Below are 22,107 nucleotides of genomic sequence, written 5' to 3'. Positions count from 1 at the left end.
ACAGAAGTACTGAGGAACTTAATTATTGAGGGTTGCCTGGAACTTGAGGTCTTCCTGACTTAAATCTCAGTGCTGAAGTTCGCCTGTGTGCTGCCATACCAGGCCTTTTGTGCAGTATTTTAATAAATTGATGAGAACATCCACTTAATCACTTGGGATCCGAAAATCTGTATTCCATGCATACCTATTTATTGGCTTTTGAAATTTTTATTTTTGTATAAATGTATGTACATGTAATTGAACTTGGTCCTATGTGGTGGTGTGAGCCTTTTTTACCCCAGCATTCAGGAGGCAGAGGTAGGTTTGGTCTACATCATCAGTTTCAGACCAGTCAACCTGAAAGTACTAGGTGGGTGGGGACAAAACAGACAAACAAACAAAAAACCCCAGCAGAAATTAAATTGATAGTCACCTGACTTTTATTCATAGAAAACCACATGTGCTTTTTTTTTGTGATCTTGAAATTTCCAGTATTTCCAAGCAACAATATCAGGGTAAATTACTTCAGTAACCAGCTTTGGACACTTGACTCCTTGGTGGTGGTGGTGTATTGTGAACTTTGTTTACAGGAATTGGTCAACAACTGATGTAACTGAGGCTGAGCTTGGTAGTGCACCCCTTTAATCCTAGCCAAGGCAGGTGATCTCTTGAGTTCAAGGCTACCAGATTATACAGAGCTGATTTCCAGCCAGGACTACACATAGAAACCTAGTCATGAAAAACAGAAAAACAGAAACAGGGCCTTTAATTCTAGCACTTATTAGGCAGAGACAAACCTGGTTTACAGAGCGAGTTCTGGGGCAGCTAGGGCTGTTAGAGAAACCTGCCTCAAACAAACAAAACAAACAAAAAACAAAATGAGACCCCCAAAAACAAAACAAAAAAGTTCAGGTGTACACACTTCAAAAATTGTAAAGTGTGTCAGTGCTAGTCAAGGCCAGAAGAGGATGTCATCCCCCAGAATTACAGGCAGTTGTGAGCCAATCTGAAATGGGTGCTGGAAATCAAATGAGGTCCTCTGGAAGAGCAGCTCTTAGCCCTGAGCCATTTCTCAAGCCCCATGTAGTCCAGGGTAGTTTCAAAGCCAAAAGTGACTTCAGACTTCTGATGGATTGCCTTTCTGCATCTTCCAGGGCTGCAATCACAAGTATGCACCTCTACTCCCGCAGGTTTGAACCTATGGTTTTGTGCAAGCTCAAGCAAGCAGTCTGCCATCCCATCTGATTTTGACAGTTTTCCAATATTTTACTTGTGGACATTGAACTTTATAGAATCAGTTGTTAGGAATTAGAACATTGCTAGGATCAATTCTCCCCCACCCCGCTCTTCCAGTTTCTATTATTCATGTTTTAATAATTACAGTTACAGATTATGATGTGTCTGCTGTATAATTTTAGGTGATTTTTTTTTTTTTTTGCTTTTTTGAGACTGGGTTTCTCTGTGTAGCCTTGGCTGTCTTGAAACTCACTCTGTAGGCCAGGCTGGCCTCTAGCTCATAGGGATCCACCCGCGTCTGCCTCCTGAGTGCTGGGAATGATACTCATTCTTAACACTGTGAGGAAAGTAGTATAAATACAGAGGTGTAAGTAAGGAAATTAATATTTAGGAAAATTGAGGCTGGAACAGAGATCCAAGTGATCTGACTGTGCTCATATTCTTAAGATCCCTGCCTCTTTTTTATGTTTTGGGGATGAGTCTCTTTCATGCTAGACAAGCTCTATTTTTCAGCCAAATCTGTGCTCTATTTTTTTTCCCCCATTTTTCCAGACACCGTTTTTCTATAGCTTTGGAGTCTGTAGACCAGGTTAGCCTTGAATTTACAAAGATCCGAGTTCTGGATTTAAAAGTGTTCAGTCCACCATCGGGAAAGCCTGCATTCTATTTTGTTTTGTTTTGTTTTCAAGACAGGGTTTCTCTGAAGCTTTGGAGGCTGTCCTGAAACTCACAGAGATCTGTCTCTGCCTTCCCAGTGCTGGGATTAAAAGTGTATCCTGGCTCCCTACCCCCATGCCCACCCTTAATCTGCTTTAAACTCATTTATGCTAGCTCTACCCAGTGGGGTCTATACTCTTGAGTGCTCTGCTTTACCAGCTATCTTCTTGGTACCATTTTTATTCATTATACTTGAACATTTTCCCCTACACTTTGGTTCACCAGAGGTTGGAGAAGCTAAGAGAAGCTGCTGTTTAGTTTTGCTACTTGTTAATAGCTATTTGGACTTTGCTTGGTTACAAATTAAAGTTTGGCTATAACCATAGTTTTACAAATGTGGATCTACATATTTGTTAGGCTTTACTTTCTCTGTGGTTTTGGCCTGAAATTACTACATAGGTTTTGTTTTAAAGGTGCTGGTGGGATGGATGCACAGCAGACAGGAAAATCATTTAAGGAGAAAGACTGAAGGATGGGATAAATGAGAGATACTTGAATACAAGTCAGATGGTCCTGTTTTTTGACCATATTGTCTTGATTTTTTGTGTTCGTGAAATGACATCTCACTATCAGTGTTTGACCTATTTTGCTGGCCTGGAATTGGCTGTACAGTTCAGACTGGTCTTAAAGTTGTGATGATCCTCTTGTTTCTGCCTCCTCAGTTAAAGGAATTACACTTATAATGAAAACCTTGAAGACCGTGTGTGTGTGTGTACATACATACATGTGTTGTCATTTATAATGAAAACATTGAAGACTGTGTATATACATATATACATGTGTGTGCCCATGCAACACACACACGTTCATGTGGATGTCAGAGGCTAGCTTTTGGAAATTGGGTCTTTCCTTCCATAAGTGGATCTCAACTATCCAGTTTAGGCTTTGCAGCAAGTGACTTTATACCTGGGAAGCTATTTTACTGGCCCTGGTGAGACTTTGAGATAATAGTTTGTTTAGCTGTAGGTATGATGTAAGAAAAAGGTAATTTTGAGATTATCAGATACCTAGAAAAAGGAATTGTGATATTGTGTATTTACCCTAATCTTTTTTTTTGCCTTAATTTTTTTTTATTAAACTGGTAGAAACGATAACTGCCAAGTTGAAGTGTAAAATTATATATAATACCAAGAGTTTACTTAATTCAGTTTGTGTGTCAAAACCAGTGTTTATTATATTATAGTCTCTTAAAATATTCTTTTACCTGAATCCCATTTATGCCAAGCTGAAATTGTATCTGACTTCTTAGGCTACACAGCTTGGCTTTCCCATTTCAAATTTTCATTTGCTATGCTATTCCTAGGTTGTCTCCCCCCAACCCCCCAAGGAAGCTGCTAATTAATTTCTTTGCTTTTCACCTTACTCTTTTTAAAAGGCAAAGAAGCCTTCCTAAAACATACCAGGAACAGCTTAGCTGATGCTCAGGCTCCCTTTAGGTATTTTTGTTAAATATGTTGGTGCTAGCTAGAGAGCCACAGTCCACTTTGCTATCCTAGAATGGGTGATCTGAGATGAAGGAAAGGTGTAATGATATATAAACTACCAAGGTTTAATCACTTTCTTTTTAGATGCATGCCTCTAGGTTTAGGAAATTAAGACAAAAAAAAAAAAAAAAAAAAAGGAATCCAACCCATACTTTTGGTCAAAAGATTTATGAACCTGTTTGTAAAGTATATATGGGTGGGAGTCTTTTCACAAAGTCAAAATCTGTCCCACAAAAGTAGAGTGGGTGTTACATAGTTTTGGGGAGAGTATATTCTGTATTTTTCTGGACTTGGTAGGCTTAATAACTTTCCAGCTGCTGTATGATTTGTGGAAGTAAGGTGTTTTATTTTTTTTAGGGGCCATATTAAGGGAACAAACCTAGAGATTTCACATTCTAGACAAGCAATTTATTGCCCAGCTATAACCCCAGTCCTGTTTGGTGTTTATGCTTTACACTGTTTTTCAGTTAGCATAGTAAATGAATTAAAAGGAAAGATTTTATTTTTTTACTCCGTGTGAGTTTTGCTTGTGTATTTGTGTGTGCACCATGTTTGTGTCTGATGAGACGAGGTATTGAATCCACTGGAACTAGAATTCCTATAGATACTTGTGAACTGACATGTGGGTGCTGGGAACTGAGTGCACAGGTCACTAGAAGAGCATCCAGTGCTCTTAATCACATAATCTCTCCAGCCCTCCCCTCAAATTTTTCAAAAAAATATGTGTATGTGAGTGCATGCTAGAGGCCAAACATACCAGATCCCGGAGTTACAGGCAGTTGTGGGTGCCTGATGTGGTGGATGCTGGTGACCTGTCTTTGCAGAAGCAAGGGCTCTTACCACTAGCTGTCTCTCTAGCCCCCAGTTGTCTAATTTGTTCTTTTTTGTTTTATTTTATTTTATTTTATTTTTTTTTTTTTGAGACTGGGTTTCTCTGTATTGTTTTTGAGCCTGTCCTGGCTCTCACTCTGTAGACCAGGCTGACCTTGAACTCACAGATCTGCTTGCCTCTGCCTCCCAAGTGCTGGGACTAAAGGTGTGTGCCACCAACTCCAGGCTCAGTTGTCCAATTTTTAAACAGTAGTTTTGATATGCTTTCTCTAATGAAATACTCTAGTAGAGTATTTCTTTATACTAACTGGGCCATGTGTATATTTTCAGAGAAATATTTAAATGTTTAAGGGAGACAGCCAGTGTTATCCTTTCCTGCCTTGCTTTGTAGCTTTGTAGCCTAGTTTGGCTTGGAATTTATAATCCTGCTGCCTCAGCCTCCCTAGTGTTGAGATTACAGATATATTTTTACCTCACCTTGAATATTTGTCCATTAAAACTTAGTTGTTATAGACAGTCATATATTTTAGGTAATAACCTTGGTCACAGTGAGTGAATCATTTGAGACAGGATCTTATTGCATATCTCAGGCTAATGAAACTGAAACTCAGGTTGACCTTGAACTCTGATTTCTTGCCTCAGATGGGCAGATGCTGAAACCACAGGTGATCACCATCTCCTGTGCAGTGAATAAATCTTAACTGATAAGTACTGTGTATCGGTGTTCATAGCATGTCCTAGGGTATTCCACACCTTTTAAACTGTAGTCCTATAGATACCTGTGTGGGCCTGTTTATTCCCACTTACAGTTGGAAAACTGTAGGCATAGGGATTTTAAACACTATGCCAAGGTTGTACAATTAGTTTTTCTTATGAGCCCATGTGTTTCTGTATCAAGGCTTACAGTTAGTTTTTAAGGTGTTAATGAGAAAAGCAAAACGCTATCATGTTTTAGAAGATAATTTCATCTTGGGCAGCAAATAAATTTTATTTTCCTAGGTGAATGTGGTAACGGTTGCAGGTTGATAATCTTCATTCATGAACATACGGGTCCTGGGAATCATACCCAAGTTCTCTGTAAGGGTAGTAAGTGCTCTTAACTTGTAAATCATCTCTCCTGTCCAGCCATAACTTTGGGTCCTTGTGAACATTAACTTTTTAAAATGAGGTGTCTAAAATCAGTCCTACAAAGAAATTCAGTCCAAGAATAAATAATTAACGGGTTAGGCTACAAAACCAGAATTTGAATTGGTTTTTGTTTTGTTTCCTTTCTCTTTTGAGGTTAGTTTTAGTTGTGATATGGTGGAAACCTCTGTTTGGAATCCCCTCCTCCCCCCACTCCTCCTTTATCTTTCCCTCTCCCCCCTCCTTCCCTCTCCCCAGGCTGGCCTCTGCCTTACTGGGATTAAAGGTGTGGGCCACCACTGCCTGGCTAAAATATAAATATTAAGGGGAAAATATTACCAAGGAAGCTGTCAGTTTTTTTAAAAAAAGATTATATTATTGAGTGCTTTATCTGTATGTGCAACTTTATGCCAGGAGAGTGCATCAGATCCCACTATAGATGGTTGTTAGCCACCATGTGGTTGCTGGGAATTGAACTCAGGACCTCTGGAAGAGCATCCAGTGCTTTTAACTGCTGAGCTATCTCTCCAGCCCCTTAGTTTTACACCCTTACACTAAAAAAAATAATATTTTAAAAATTGGGGCTGGCGATAGGGCTCACTGATGAAGAGTGCTTACTGTACAATGGAGAGGACTTGAGTTCTTGTTCCAGCACACACAAAAGAAGCAGGACATGAGATAAGCTCAACACACCAGCACAAACACGTGGACTGTGTGTACTTGCATAGTCCATACTTACAAACACAAGTTTTAAATAAAAATAGGAAGAATATTGATTCCATTAAAAAATGCCAGCCATGGTAATTTTCTGTAATCTCAGCACTTGAGGCTAAGGCAGGAGGATGAGAAATTTAGGGTTATTCTCTAAGGCTAAGTAGTGAGTTTGAGGACAGTGTGGAAGACATGACCCTGTTTGTTTCTTCATGGAACCACTTTGAACTTAGTTTCATTGACAATCGATGTATATCCAATAACATAAGTGTGTACAATTGAGGCTTTATCAGACCAAGAATGTATAGAATGTTTTTATCAACTAAGAATGGTGGTTCTCATCCTGTGGGTTGCAATAACTTTGACAAACCTGTCTCCAAAAATATTTATATTATGATTCATAACAGCAAAATTATAGTTATGAAGTAGCAATGAAAATAATTTTTGGTTGGGGGTTCTCCACCTTGTGAGGAATTTGTATTAAGGGTTGAAGCCTTAGGAAGGTTGAGAATCACTGCCCAAGAACGTAGTTTTGCTGTACGTTAATTGTAAAGCACAGTCTTTTACATGTATATGATACACCTGTATTATATACTTTTTGCTTTCTAGAGTGCCATGACTGAATTTAGATAAGTCTATTATTATTTCATCCCATCAATGAAGAATTTTTTGAGAGCATATTACCAAGCTGGTCTCTTAATTCACCATGTAGTCATGGAGCTTCCTGATTCTATCTCCACCTCAAAAATGCTGAGAGATTGCAGACATGCCTCACCATGTGTAGCAGTGCTTTTTGTTTTTGTATTTTTTTCCCCAAAACTAAATCTTTCAATATTTGAAACTAATATATAAAGCATCTTCAATGTTTTTTTATGCGTTATTGATAATCAGTGCTAAGAATGTCTATTCTAAGTACATTGCAAAATGGCAGAAATACGTTTTAAGGCCATTTCAGAAATTGTTAGAAACTCTGTTAAAATCTTAAACCAAAGTTCATTTAACAGTTAATTTCATCAGCAGCTAGGTATGGTGCAGATATTGTAATCCTAGCGCTTGGGAGGAGGCAGAATTCAGCTGTGTAGTAAATTGTAGTTTACTTTGCTTTAGTGAAATCTTAAGAAAAAACAAAACACAAACAATGACAAAACCCAGAACAACAAAAAAGATGGGTCAATACTGTCAGAACATAAGATTTATTAAATTTCTGATGAATTATTTTGGTTTGCCCAGAATTGAGGATCCTTTTAACCCTTTTACTGAAGTCAGGTTTTTCGCCACTCCTACATTCAGTTGTATGATTCCATTTGGGGTTGAGGTCCATTCGGAATCTGGGATAGTGGGGTGTGGTGGCTCAGGCCTGAAAGCTCAGCACCTTGGAAGTAGAATTGAAGGTTGGAAGGTCAGCCTACTCTACATGGCAAGTTCAGGCCAACCAGGAAGGACTACATAACTTAACTTAACCTTGTCTCAACAGTAAATAGTTGTCAGAAAAAAATTATACTTTAAAGTTTATTGAAAGGATCTCTGTCTTCAAAGTAGTTTTACACTTATATATTAGCTAGTTAGTTGTTAAAGTCAGGGCTGACTGATCATGTGTGCTTTGTGTCTTACACTGCTTAGCTTAGCCCAGATTGTGTATGTTTCCCATTTAATGAATGAGTTGAGTTGGATTAAATTTTTTCTCAATTGGCCCACCTTGTTTGCAGTACAATTCTAGTTTAAAATTTACCTTTACCAACCCTTAAAACACCAAAAAAGTCCCTGTATACTGACTTGTTGAGTATTAGCCTGCTTCAGTTTTGTGAGGAAACCCAGTAAGTATAAATTTGTGTACTTAAATTTTTTATATTTTGTGATTATGATTGCCATTTTCTTCTTTCCTCTAAATCCTCCCATTCACACCCCTCCCCCCCATTGCCCCTTCAAGATCATGGCCTCCTTCTCATTGTTACAAATGCATAAATATATGTATGTGCATGTATATACTTAGAAGGGAGGAAGCTCTTGAGGCTTCAAAGGGGATGTAGCTCAGTTGGTGGTGTTTGCCCACCATATGTCAAGCTTGAGATTCCAAAATGATCTCCATCACCAAATAACCTGGCTGTGGTGGTACAAAAATGTAATTGGAGCACTTGGGAAGCAGAGGGAGGAAGGTCAGGAGTTCAAGGTCATGGCCATTTAGCTAGTTTGAGGCCAGACTGTGGTAAATGAGACCTTGTCTCAGAGACAAAGCATGAATAATGTTATTTCTTGGTACTAAATTAAAACAAAAACATTTGCCACAAGTGTGAATGCTGGTGGAAGGCAGAAGACGACTTTGGATCTCTCTACCTGTGGATGCAGGCAGCTGTTAGGTGCTCACTGTGGGCCCTGGGTCCTCTGGAAGAGTCCTGAGTGCTCTTAGCCATCAAGACGGCATGTCTTAGCTCCATTTTAGTTCTTTATAAGATTTTGACTTTGTGTGTGTGTGAATTGCTAGTTGAAATCAAGATCTCACATGGTATGTATACATATTACAACTAGGGTTAAGTGTTAGCTCAACTTAAACTGTATTCCCAGTTTATAAGCTATATTTTCAGCTATATGTTTCTATTGTATGTATATTTTGCATATCGCCCTTTCCACCTGTCTCTGCCTCTCGAATGCTGGGATTAAAGGTTTGAACCACCACTGTTCTCCTCTCTTTTAACCTCTTAATTGCAACCATCCATAGCTTTAAAACTCTTTAATAGTATTCCAGTTATGGGCCTTAATTTTTTTTTCGCTAAAGTTAGTTCAGGACTTACCTCTATGTCTATCCATTCTTCTTTTCCAACCCCTATCTTAGCAACTAAAATCCCATTATACACCATACTATCCTTGATTGGTTAAACAGCTATTGAGGTCAAAGGGGCCACTGTTGTTAACAATTTGCATAGTGGTAATACCTAGTGGCTGTGGTGGTTCTCATGGCTAATATTCTACTCTGGGATAATATAGAGACCTGTAAGGCAACCTGGGACTGGCAAATTATTTTCTGAACAGTGTACTTAAACTCTGCTGCACTCAAGTACCTTTGCAGCGTGCAAGTGTGTTGACTGAAAGAATATAGCTGGCAAAATGTCAAGCAATGACACAAACCCAGATGCATAAATCTCAAAACGTAACATAAGAAACCCAGAACCCAAGGCAACATATCCCTGATCCCAAATTACTAATCATACAGTAATGGCATCTAGCAAGAGTGAGTTAGATGGAATTCCAGGCAGAGAATTAAAAAGATTTTTCTTTTCCTTTTTAACTATGTTTAAAGAGACAAAAGAAGACAGTAAGATCCTGATGGGGAACACAGGGAAACCACAGAATGAGGAAGGGAGACTTTGCAAAATAGGAAAGGGGGATTGGTTTTAAAGAGAGAAATATTGGAGGAAAAAAATCTGAAATGCTGTGAATGAAAAACATAAAAGTTTGTGCAATAAAATAGAAATGAATGAGTCAAGGAGAAGATAAAATATCTGAACTTGAAGACAAGTGGCTGAACTGAACTGGAGCAGTCAGACACAGAGCAATGAGAAGGTAATGGTGGGAGTTAGGATGTCACATTTCATCCCCAAAAACCATGTCTAGGAGCGACTGGAGGCTCAGCTGTAATTCCGCTGTAGAGACTATTCCCAGGAGCAATCCAGTTCTGGAGACTAGGTGAATTCATGAGATCCAGGAGAAAACAAATGCACACACAATAAGAAACATAATACTTTAAAAGAAGTTAAACAAAAAAAAAAAAATGTTGTGTGCCATGATTCTTCCTTTTGATGATTGTGATAAGTGCTGATGCAAACATTGGTACACACATTTTAAAGTATGACATTCAGTTCTTTGAGCATACTGAATAAAGATATTGTGGGTAATAGAGTAATTATGTGTTTTAGCTTTTTGAAGGATTGCCACATTGTAGTCTATAGTGGTACAATTTTATCTTCATAACAACAGTAACATACATGGGCTTCAATTTCTTACTATCTTCAATACCACTTGTGTTTCTGCTATTAAAAAAAAAAAGATTATGCGGCTATCCTAGTGGGTGTGAACTAGTGACTCATGGTAGTTTTGACTTAAATTTCCCTAATGGCCATTTTTCTAGTGATGCTGAGGGCAGGCCTTTTTATATGTATATTGAGTAAGTATATCTAGTGGCATTTCATTTATATGTATATTGAGAAACAGCTAGTGGCATTTTGCTTTTTTTTTCCTTTTTTCTTTTTCTTTTCCTGGGAGACAGGGTTTCTCTATGTAAACAGCCCTAGCTATCCTGGAACTACCCTTTTAGACCTGGCTGGCCTCAAACTCAGAGATCTCTGCCTCCCAAGTGCTGGGATTAAACACATGTGCCTTCACTGCCTGGCTGATAATTTTTCTTTCTAATGTCAAAAAATCAGGAGTCATCAGGAACTTGTGTTGACCAAAGTGGAAGGTTGGTGGCATCAATTGATTTAAGCTACCTTCAAGTTACTAAAAACCTGATGAGGCAGTTGTTGCTGTCCTGAATGGTTTGTCAGAGATATCATGTATAGCAAAGCTAATAAGACTATTGCTTAGCTAGGTGATCTTAATATTGGCCATAAAAAGCAAGTGAAGCTAGAGGGTTTAATCAGGTTTTTATTTTAGTATCAGGATTCTTACAATATCCTGTCATTTGAGTCCTTGTGTTAACTTCCTACATATATCCCTCTTTATATTTCTCTTTGTTCCTGGCTGTCCTGAAATTTGCTCAGTAGACCAGGCTGGATTTGACCTCTGCCTGTCTCTGCTTCCTGAGTGCTGGTCAAAGGTGTGCACCACCACCCAGCTTTTCCTATAATTGATTTTGAGTTTTCTGAAAATTGGGATGTGGATAAGAATAAATATATCACAGAGCTGTAGAGATGTCTTTGTGATTAAGTGCACTTGCTGCTTTTCCAGAGGAATTTGCAAATTTAAAGATCTCAACTGGGCCTTATTTACTGTTCTAGAAAATGGGAAACCTTTTTTGTCAAATAGAGAACATGTTCTGATGGACTGAATGTAAGTAGGCTTTATAGATACAAGAGCAGAAGACCCAAACAAGACACAGTTTTAAGAGGGCACAGGGAGACAGTAATAGACAGTCATGCGGTTGGCATCAGGCCGCTTGTTTGGGCAAGGATGAAAGTGAAGGAACAGCATTGTGTGTGTTGAAAATGAAACTGTTCTGTTTAGAAAAGTTGGCTATTATCTTCCTTGATTTTTCCTTTTCTAGTTTTGGACAATAAGTAACTTTTGAGATTGGTGATGTGGAACTTTAGTATGGGAAACTTTGCTTTGAAATTTAGTTTGGTCTGTTGGGGTTTACTTCAGGAACTTAGTTCAAAACAGTGGTCTCCTATCATTACAATTTAGCAATTGCAAATGGAATCTTACAATTTGGTCATTGTAATTTAGTTTTTTTTCTTTTCTTTTTTGAGACAGGTTCTCAGTGTAGACATAGCTGTTATGGAATTTGCTGTGTTAATTGGCTGAATTTGGGTGCCGAAAAGCATGCACCACCGTGTCCAGCCAGTCATAATTTACAGGAGATACAGCATAAGGAAATACATTTGGCCAGAAACCACAGATCTAATTTCTTCCATTTTTATATGACAGGGACTTGCCATGAGGTGTTGAAGCCTTGTTTCGTTGAGTTGGAGAGACTGGACCTAAATGGCGCAGCATGACTTTGCTCCAGCCTGGCTTAATTTTCCTACTCCGCCATCATCAACAAAGGTACTCCTCCCTCCCCCAATCTCTGTGCCTTTCTGTCTGCCTTGATCTTTTTGCTTATGTTGTACAAATATAATCAAAATGCAAAGACTTGGGTTGTGGTTGGAACCCCTAACACTTCCCTAACCTGTCCAAGGCCCAGGGTTTAAGTCACAGTATAAAAGACAGTTTCTATGTTGTTTTTGTTCAAGGTGGTTTTTGTAGTGTTAAGAGAGCACATACATTTTAAATGAGGCCAGTCAGATAATTTGAACTTTTTAAAATAATTTTTATTACTTTACTGCTAAGTAATAATGATAGCATAGCATACATAAGGTACTTAAAAATTTGCAGAGTACTTTGCCAAATATTTAGTTTGGTTCTGATTTCATGAATGTTATATTTTAGATTTATTCCCATGTTTTGTTCCACGAATTTCAATTATTGACCTCATGTTTCTACAGGGAAAGTAAAATGACTGTATTCCAGAGTAAAGGACAGGGGCACTGATGACTCTGTATAGCTGTCCACCTCATTTGATACCACAACTCTGTGCTAGGCTCCATTAATTGCTGGTTGGCTACTGTGTTGTTTTCAGCAATGTCCTGGGGCATAAAATGCTCCTTGTTCTGACTTTTTTTTAATTAGATAAAAGGTGGTTTGAGGCCAGTCTCTGAGGTTTGTTCTGATCCCCAGAAAGAAGGCTCGAAAGAAGGCTCTCTTGGTTGTTTCCTTGGTTTTCTTGTGCTTGCTGCCTCATTGGCTTAGCTCACTGCTGTTGTTGGGAGTAGCCACCACTCTCCTGTGTGTTAACTCCCACACCTCCTACAAAAAAATCTCCATCGTTCCTGAGGGCTCTTTAAACTTTCTCATGCCGTGTTTTAAAGAGTTCCTTTGAGCATGGTTTCTTACCATTGTGAAAATTTAGTAGGGAGCTGGACTAAGTGAAATGGATGAAAAATCTGAAGTGGATTGTTCACTTGTGAATGGGGGTTGGGCAGAGAAAAAGGACCCTGGTTTCATGACGGTCATTTGGAATACAACCTCTTCAGTAGCTGTTGGACAGAATCCTTGTCTGCAGTTACAGAGGGACTGGAGAGTAGGTGGTGCCCGCTACAGATTGTCATAAAACAGTCAATGGAGAAATTGGTTAAAAGTGTTAGAAAATAAGCATGCAACATCTCTAAAATTTGTTCTAAAGGCACATAGAAAAGAGGTTTACAAACATGAAAGATTTATAAGAATGTTCTCTTCTGATTACTGGCTTAACTTTTCTACTTTTTCAATCACCTTGAAGACTTTTTTAAACTAAGCAGGATTGAATCATGACTAATACTTTGGGAATATGAAAAAAATTTACATAACTCACTAACATTGGCTTAGTTAATAAGATGGTATTAATGTTTGTTAACACTAGAGATTTAACTGGCATTGGAAGTAGCATCGTGTTTTTTTCCCCCTTTTTTCAAAATATGATAAGAAAATTCTCGAGTGTTAGGAATCCTTAAAAGGTGTGGGCCACCACTGACTGGCAAAATTTTCATTTCTTTTATGTGTGTGTATGCCTACATGCACACACACATAAAGTTTATTTTATGTGCCATGTTTTGCCTGTATGTCTGTCTGTATGAGGGTGTCAGAAAACCTGGAGCTGGAGCTACAGGTGGCTTTGGGAATTGAACCCAGGTCCTCTAGAAGAGCAACGGATGCTCTTCACTGCTGAGTCTTCTCTCCAGCCCCAAGCCAGGTTCTCATGTATTTTTTTCTCTGCTTCCCAAGTGCTGGAATTACAGGTGTGTTCTATCACATCTAACTTAGGTGAAGTTTTGTTAACTGTTTTCCTGCTTGTTTCCCCATACATAGTGACTGCATTTGTGCCAGGCTTTCTCAGGCCCCTGCGTGCTGTAACCTATCCAGCTTATAGCCAACCTCCCTCACATCCCCAAGGCCAATTTTGGAGTCTATGCATATGGATTTCTTGCTTCCCCTTCAATTTCCTTTTCCATTTTGTGCAAAGTAACATAAGCTTATTCCATTTGTAAAAGAGTCTTATGACTAACATAAGCATACTACTGAAAGCTGTTTGGAAAGTGAAATTGCGGTAACAAAAGGTTGTAAGCTTGTCAGTATTTAAACATTAATAACCCACAGTAAGTGCTGAAGACTAACGTTACAGTATAGTAAATTCCTAGTGCTTTTCTAGAATGGGGAGTATCATTAGAATCATCATGATAAACTCTGCCACTGAGCTGGTGCTTTCTTCCATCCATCCATCCATCCATCCATCCATCCATCCATCCATCCATAAGTTCAGATTGACCTTTGAATCTCTGTGTGGTGTATGACCTTTGAACTTTTGAACCTGCTTTTTCCAGAGTCAAGTTCTTGGTCTTTATTTTGGGACAGGGTCTCACCATGTTGTCCAGGCCTGCGTCAAACATTCCTTCTAGTTCAGCTAACCTTTGCATTTGCATGATCCTCCTGTTTTACCTCTCTAGTAGCTGAGTTTTCAGCTCCAAGTTTTCTCACCAAAGCTGTTCTCAAGTGGTTGTTAGTCTAACTCAGTGGCTCTCAAACTTCCTAAAGGGACCCTTCAATACAGTTCCTCATGTTGTGACTCCCCCCACCATAAAATTGTTTCATTTCTTCTTCATAACTAATTGTGCTACTGTTATGAATTATACTGTAACTACACGGTTATGTTTTATGGAAGGTGAGGTAGGTGTGTATGTGCGTGTGCATGTGTGTGTGTATACATACAATATAGTAATCAATTATTAATATTTATTTTTTGGTTTTTTTTAAGATTGTATTTCTCTGTGTAGCTTTGGAGCCTGTCCTGGAACTCACTCTGTAGACCAGGCTGGCTTCGAACTCATAGAGATCCGTAGTGCTGGAATAAAAGGTGTGCGCCATCAGTGCCTGGCTTACTATTTTTTATAGTTCTGGCTGTTTTGGAACTCACTGTGTAGACCAGGCTGGCCTTGGGCCTTGAACTCAGATCTGCTTGCCACTGCCTGTGCCAACACTCCTGGCCCTAGGAATTTCTTTCTTTCTTTCTTTTTCATTTTTAAATTATAACATCTCAGCCTATTTTTTTTTTTCATCTTCAAAATCACCAGTCTTAGATTTGTTTGTAATCAACTGCTTGTTCTCTACTGAGACTTGTATTGTGCATGCCTCTGCTTTTAATCTTGTCTTAAATAAATGGAACAAGCATTAATCATTATTGCATTCTTTAGTTCACTATAATGATAGTCTTCAGCTTTTGTTTGGAATGATGTATCGATAATGAATTAAGGGTAATAATGTTATAACTGCACTTTCTAAGATGCGTAGTATTTTAGCACCATCATGTGGTCAAAGTATAAACTACATGCATCTGATTATGCCTGTGCCTTAGTAGTGTTCATTTACATAGTGTGTTTTGCATATGCACAGGTCTAATTAAGTTTCATTTGACTTTGTGCACTAGTTCATTTTAATTTTTCTCCCCAAGGCAGAGTTACTCCGTGAAACAGTCCTTGATGTGCTTGGTAGACCGGGCAGGCCTTGAACTCAAAGCCTCTGTGTTTGTGTGTGTTTTTGACCTTGTGCATTGTGGGTCTTTCTCTTACCATGCGGGTGTGGTCCCGGTCTCTTACGCTGGGTCTAATGGTGTTAGACCTGCACTCGTCCCTGTAGACACTTCACTTAAGATTCAGTCTTTTTTTGTCAAGGGACCCCTCGCCTTTAATCCCAGCACTCAGCAGGCAGAGGCAGAGGATCTTTGTGAGTTCAAGGCCAGCCTGGTCTACAGAGTGAATTGTAGGACAGCTAGGACTACATGGAGAAATTGTGACTCCAAAAAAAAAAAAAAAAATAAATAAAATTAAAAAAAAAATAAACAAAAACAAAACAAAAAACCCAATTTGTCCTTTTGGAGAAGTGGTTCTAGAGTTTAACACCACGATTTTATGTATGCTAAGAAAGTACTCTGTTAGTAATAGACTAACACCCAGTCCTGTTGTAAGGTTTTAATGAAACAAGGAAGCTTACGGTCACCTATGCAGTCACATCCTAAATATTATGCCTCATTTTGGAAATAGAATATTACCTATACAGTCAACATGTCCTTACCAATTCACTTTTTATAGTCCATTTCCCACCTTGTGTCTTATACATTGGGTTTATGCTTTATTTTTGTTTCTGTAATTTTTCCTATATGGGTTGCAGAAGTACATACAGAGGCTCATCTGCTCTTGTACGTTATCTTCAGTGTTTTTAAAGTTAAATTACCATTTCATTCTTGCGTGTATTTTGCTATATAAATTATAGTACCATATTACTGTTTTGAATATTTTCTAAAATTATGGCTTTAGTAATAATATAGCTCATGTTAAAACTTTGTTGTGGGTGTTGCTTTTCTTATTGTGACTGGGTATTGAACCCAGAGCTTACCAAATGCTAGCAAGTGTTCTGCAGCCACTAACTTATGCTTTAGTCCATTTTGAATTTTTTAAAATGTGAATAATCACATTTTTGAATGTCAACTCTGTGTCTCTTTTCAGTCTTACGATTCTTACTTAGATTTTACTGCACTGACAACTTTTTAGGAGGCTTTGAAAGCCCCTCCCCCTTCTATTTCTTCTAAATCAAATAAACCTGCCTTCTGCTTTGAGACTTAGGTTAGAGACCCTTAGGTTAGAGACAAGGCTATGGCTGATGACAGCAAACAGGCACTGGCTCATCATGCTTCCCAAGGCTTTTGGAGAGTAACGGCAAGAGGGGTGACTTTAGGTGGGTGCTTTCCTTTGCACTGAGTTTAGGGAATCGGTTACATTTTAAACCTAGCAATTGGGAGACAGAGGTAGGTAGCTATCTGTGAGTTCCAGGATAGCCAGGTCTACACAGAAAAATCTTTCTGTCTGAAAACCAAAACCAGAACAAACAAAACAAACCCACCAAACAAAACAAATCCCATTCTTTGTTTCAGAGGAGGCTACTGCTTAACCCACTTAACCATTGATGTTCATTCTCCCAAACTCGACTGTAAGAAATGGTCCATGCAAAAAACAGTAGTGGCATTGCATTTTTGGCACATAAATATTTTTGTTGGTGATTCACAGGATAGCCACATGGTAAATTTCCTCTCCCAACTTCTACTCTTCAGCCCTTAATACTCTGGACTGAACCTGAATTTTAAAATGTTGTTCCACTTTTATTAAATGCTGATTGATTGGGAGTTGCTGAAACCAAACCCATTTAATTTGTCTTGTACAACATGTAATTAAGGCTACTGCCAATATTCTTAGCAGCAGCAGCAGCAGCAGCAGCAGGCAAGAATTCACCTAACTGTGGAAAAGTGTTGGATGGTGGAGATGTGTCTAGACAGACAAGGCGGGCTTAGTGTCATGTATTACCAATTAAAGATGCTTAAAGTAACCCAGTATTTGGCGCTATTTTTCATATTATAGGCTCAGTACTAGGATCTAGAAGAATCTTTGGCAGGGGAAGGGGAACTGGAGGAAGAAGGATTAAGAGATTGATTCCATGATTCCCATATGCAAATACCTTAATGGACACTTGTCACTACGGTTTTGAGGACTTAGGGAGGGGTCTTGTAAATGATGATAGGGTATGTATCTAATAGGGTTTTGTTCTGTTCTTTGAGAAACTATTGAGAAACTATTCTTTATTCTTGAGAAAGTTACAGCATAAGCATGAGTCAGAAGGGGCTTGGCTATAAAAGGGTTAAAACCTTGTGCTTTGGGTGTTAAGCAGGGAATATACAGTTTCTTTGGTCCCATGGTAGATTGTCCCTCTCATGAGCTGTGTGACTCATGAGCATATACGAAATGTAGCTGGTGATGAATATATTGTCCTTTAAAGTGATCGTCTTTAATAGATAGACCTGTACCTTTTCAACTAGCATGCCAGATGTGTTTTGCGTTTGTTAAGGTGCTGTTTACAATTATAAAGAGATAAGCTTTTTTTCTCCTTTCCCTGAGATGGAATGGACCCCCCCCCCCACCTCTACTCAGGAACTATATGAGGTTCAAGGCCCTGAATGTATGGTAGAGCTCAAGTTTAATCTCACCATTTCAGAGGAAGAGGGGCAGATGAATCTCTGAGTTCTGAGTTTGAAGCCAGCCTGGTATAGTTCCAGAACAGCTAGAGCCACTTAACAGAGAGACAGGCTCAAAAAAAGAAGCAAACTAAAATGTTAAATGTAGCTGAGTCTGGTAGTGTAAATGTACATCTGTAATCAGAATAAGGCTAGGTGACTTCCAGAAGATTCAGGCCAGCATGGCCCTGTCTTTAGAAGATCCTAACTTAAAGAAAACAATGGGAAGTGAAAAACTGATTGAGATTTTTATTTTCACCCTGGTCCTAAATGGTTAATTCCATCCCTCCTCAAGGCTCAGGGAACCTGTTGCTAAAGTTGTTTGCCATGGTCCTCTATGAAAAAGCAGCCAGGTTCTCAGTAGCTGAGCCAGTTCCCCTTGCTATAACCTTGCCACTTCTTCCTTTCCCCGTGCTTTTATTTTATTTTATTTTTGAGATGGTCTCTCTGCATAGCTGTCCTGGACAGTCTGGCCTTGAACTTTAGGTGATGTGCCTCTGCCTTCTGGCACTGGGATTAGAGGTGTGTACTACCAAACCCAGCTTGAGTTACTGGATTTTGTTATTAAGCTTATACTTTATAAGCTGTTAGACTTGTAATTTGACTTCAGTTTTTTTCCTCTTTGTTTGAGATGAGATCTTGCTATGTAATCCATTCAGGTTTTGAATTTACCACATAGCACAAGCTGGTCTACCTCAGTCTCCCTAGTGCAGAAGTTACAGGTGTTTGTCACTACATCTGACTTTGGCTTCAGAGTTACTGGTTTTCTTTTTACATCTTTGACAGTTGTTTGTGAAGGACATAGCTTCATCATTGTTAATACAGTAGTCACCCTTCCATGAGCCAGTTTCCTTCAATATGAACTAATGAAATTTAACGGGAACTACGATTCTTTCAATTGCCTAATAGCTACATGTACCCATTAGCAGCTTTGGGACGTTTTGGATTTTTTTTTTCCTCCTCTAAGATGGGAAATGACTTAAGTAATGAAAAATGAAGGCTTGTTGATGGTTTTTCTTTCTTTCTTAGAGAATATTATTTTTTTCAGTCCTTATTTCTTCAGACACAGCTTTACACTCCTATTAGTAATATATAAATAAGGTCAAATCTTTTTTAAAGAAACAAAAGTAATTTTTAAAATCCTATATGTGTGCACAAATAACACCTGAATTAACATTTTCCATTCCTACTGTACTTTGCTACCTCTATGTACTTGAATTTCCTTTCAATTTTTTTTTTTTTAAAAGGTCAAAGGGTGTTTTTCATTGTGTGGTGTCAGGTGTCATGTAATTTAGATTTATTAGTTACCCTATTGTTATTTGGAAATCCTTCACCCTTTTGGGGGGGGGGGTGAATGGTGCTTGTGGTAAGGTGCTATTAGGTGCTGGGTAAGCCATTTAGCAAAAAGAAAATCCTTAGGTTTGCTTTTTAAAAATTATTTATTTTTTTTACAGTGTTCTGCCTGCACGGTAGAATAGGGCACCATATCTCATTATTATAGATGGTTGTGAGCTACCATGTGATTGTTGAGAACTGAATCCCAGACCTCTGGAAGAGCAGTAGGTTCTGTTAACCTCTGAGTCATTTCTCCAGCCCCTATTCTTACTTTTGTACTTTAAAGTTTTCCTCACATTGGAACTCTAAATAAAGATTGAGTGTGTCCATGTGCCTGGGTCCAAGTCAGTCCATCCATCTTTGTGTATGTGGACATGAGTGCAGGTGCTTACAGGAGCTAGAAGCTTTGGATCTCTTGGAGCTTGCACAATAGGCACTTAAGAGTTGGCAATAAAATTCATGTTTTTTGGAGTAGCAGTTTATGCTCTTAACCACTGAGCCAGCGTTCAGCCTATTATTATTATTATTAAAACCTAGCATGCAAAAAACTGTTACTACTTCTACTGAAATTACTTTTCTGATTGTGGTCTTAGATCACTTAGACAGAAACATGAATGTGGTAGTAGAGGTTAGAGTGCTCAGTGCATGGATACGAAAGCTTGAGTTCAGACCCAGAGACCATCATAAAAGTGGGAGGAGAGAACCTTCTCTATCCCTCTATCCCCTAATAATAATTATTGAATAAAAACAAAGTTAAAAACCCTGAGAGACATCAGTGCATTATCAGAGAATGCAGATTCAGGAGTCATAATGCTGGGATCTAGAGATTCCACTGATAGAAAAGGAATTTCTTTGAGAGAGGTAGAGGATAATGTTACTTTAAATTCTTTCAGGTTTTTAGGTACTATTTCCATATGAGTTTATGTAATCTTCAAATTTGGAATAATGGGGGTATTTGTATTTTTTAAAACATACCAATAATTAGAAATTGCTAAAGCATTGTTAAATTGCATGGACCCGGTTACCAACTAACTTCATCATGTCTGCAAGTAACTTTAGTCTGTAAAAAGTATTGCTGTTAAGTAAAAGAATGGTTTGTATTGTATACCTGTTTCCAGACTAGCACTTTCACTTCATGTGATGAAAGCATGATCACTTTTCAAATTTTGTCTGTAACCTGTAGAATACTGGTTTCTTTTGTCAATTAAAAATGAGCATTTAACCCAGTTCTTCAATGGAAGTAGGAATTTAGATAGAAGTAAGAACAGTAAAAGAAGACAATAGAGAGAGCAAGCATGTCAGAATTTTCTAATTCCCTTATTACCTGATAGATGTCAAGCAAATTTGGTTAGTCATGCATTTAATACCTCCACTCTAAACTAATTAGGTATTTACTTATAGGTTAGTCTCATGTTTGTATATATTGTAAAAATATGTGTTCTTTGAATATGACAGCTGTCCAATTCATCATAATTGTGTAGGCATGTCTTATCCTCTTAGCAGCCATATACAGGATGCCAAGTTTACTCTGTATCACTAAATAGTTTCATTTGATGTACAAAAATATATTCTAGTCTTGCCATTTTGTTCTCCTTTGTTTTGGTTTATGGTTTGTGGGAGTCATTTTCTCATCGCAGTAGTAGTTGGAGACAGGCTGATTAGGATTCCATGGGCAGATAGAGTGAACAGAGAATGAAGTGGAGTTGTGCTATGAAATCTAAAGTGGGTTGTACCCACTCCCTCCTGCAGCAAGACTTACCTCCTTAAGGTTCCAGAACTTCCCAAACAGTGCCACCGTCTGGCAATTTAAGTGTTCAAGCACATTCATGCACAACATTCCTCTTCTGAACACTACACAGGCCCATAGCCATCTCATGCAAAATGGATTTGTTTTACTTTGCAGAGTTTCCATAGTCTTTAACAGTCCCAACACTATTCAGAAATTTACTGTCTTTTCTGAGACTGAAGGTAATCTCCCTTTAAAATAAACAGTTACATGCTTCAACTTATAAAAGCACAGAGTAAACATTTCCATTTTAAAAGTGAGGGATTGGAGACATAGGCATACCAAGGGAAAATCAGACAAAGCCAGTCCCAAACCCTAAGGGCAGTTTTGCAGCCCTGTGTCAGCATCTCGGACTTAAGACACATCTGGATCTAAAGGGACTAGGCCACTCTACCACTCCATATTTCCTCCTGTTTTTAACTCTTCTCTTCATATTTCTACGAATAGCTTTTTGTAACTATTACTTATTTTCCATGTTAGTTATCCTTAGTTTTTTGTTTTATTATAGCTTATTGTATCTCTCAGTTTATGTATATTCCTTTATTTTTACTTTTAATTTTTAAAAGAGGCCATTTCTCTTACAGCCAGCCTGGTCCACAAAGGATACATACTGAGAAAAGACATGGCACTATTATATCAATTTTTCTTTTCTGAGGACACATAAAGCCCTTGATTAAAGTTAAAAAAAAATTGTAATTGTTGAGAATTACATATGTATATTAAATAACCATTGTAAATCCCTTATCCTTTTAGTTCTCATTTTTGAAATACTCTGTATTCCTTAACTCTCTTTTGCTTAACTATTTTATGAAGAATCTAGGAAACTTAAAAATGCTTCACACTTGATAATTTTTCTTCTCTTTTCTTTTTTTTTTTCTTCTTTTTCTTTTTTGGTTACAGACAGGGTTTCTCTGTGTTTCTTTGGCCATCCTGGAACTCACTCTGCAGACCAGGCTGGCCTCAAACTCAGAGACATGCTTGCCTCTGCCTCCCGAGTGCTGGAATTACAGGGATGTGTGCCCCCTCCCCGATATTTTTATCCTTGATGCAGGAAGAAAGCAGAA

General features: G+C 38.3%; 1 protein-coding gene across 1 annotated transcript in view; it reads left to right on the top strand.

Moving 5' to 3' along the window:
• Positions 1-22,107, top strand: part of Gpbp1 (GC-rich promoter binding protein 1) — a 48,731-nt gene that overhangs the window by 2,519 nt on the left and 24,105 nt on the right. The window contains exon 2 of the mRNA XM_051183050.1: positions 11,721-11,840. Within this exon, the coding sequence (XP_051039007.1) occupies positions 11,778-11,840 (63 nt within the window). The 5' untranslated portion in view covers positions 11,721-11,777. The remainder of the gene's footprint in view (positions 1-11,720; positions 11,841-22,107) is intronic.

This window comes from Phodopus roborovskii, unplaced genomic scaffold, assembly GCF_943737965.1.
Source record: "Phodopus roborovskii unplaced genomic scaffold, PHOROB, whole genome shotgun sequence".
NCBI classification, from domain to species: Eukaryota; Metazoa; Chordata; class Mammalia; order Rodentia; family Cricetidae; genus Phodopus; species Phodopus roborovskii.
Note: the sequence above shows the minus strand (reverse complement) of the source record. Positions and strands in the feature narration are given on the sequence as shown.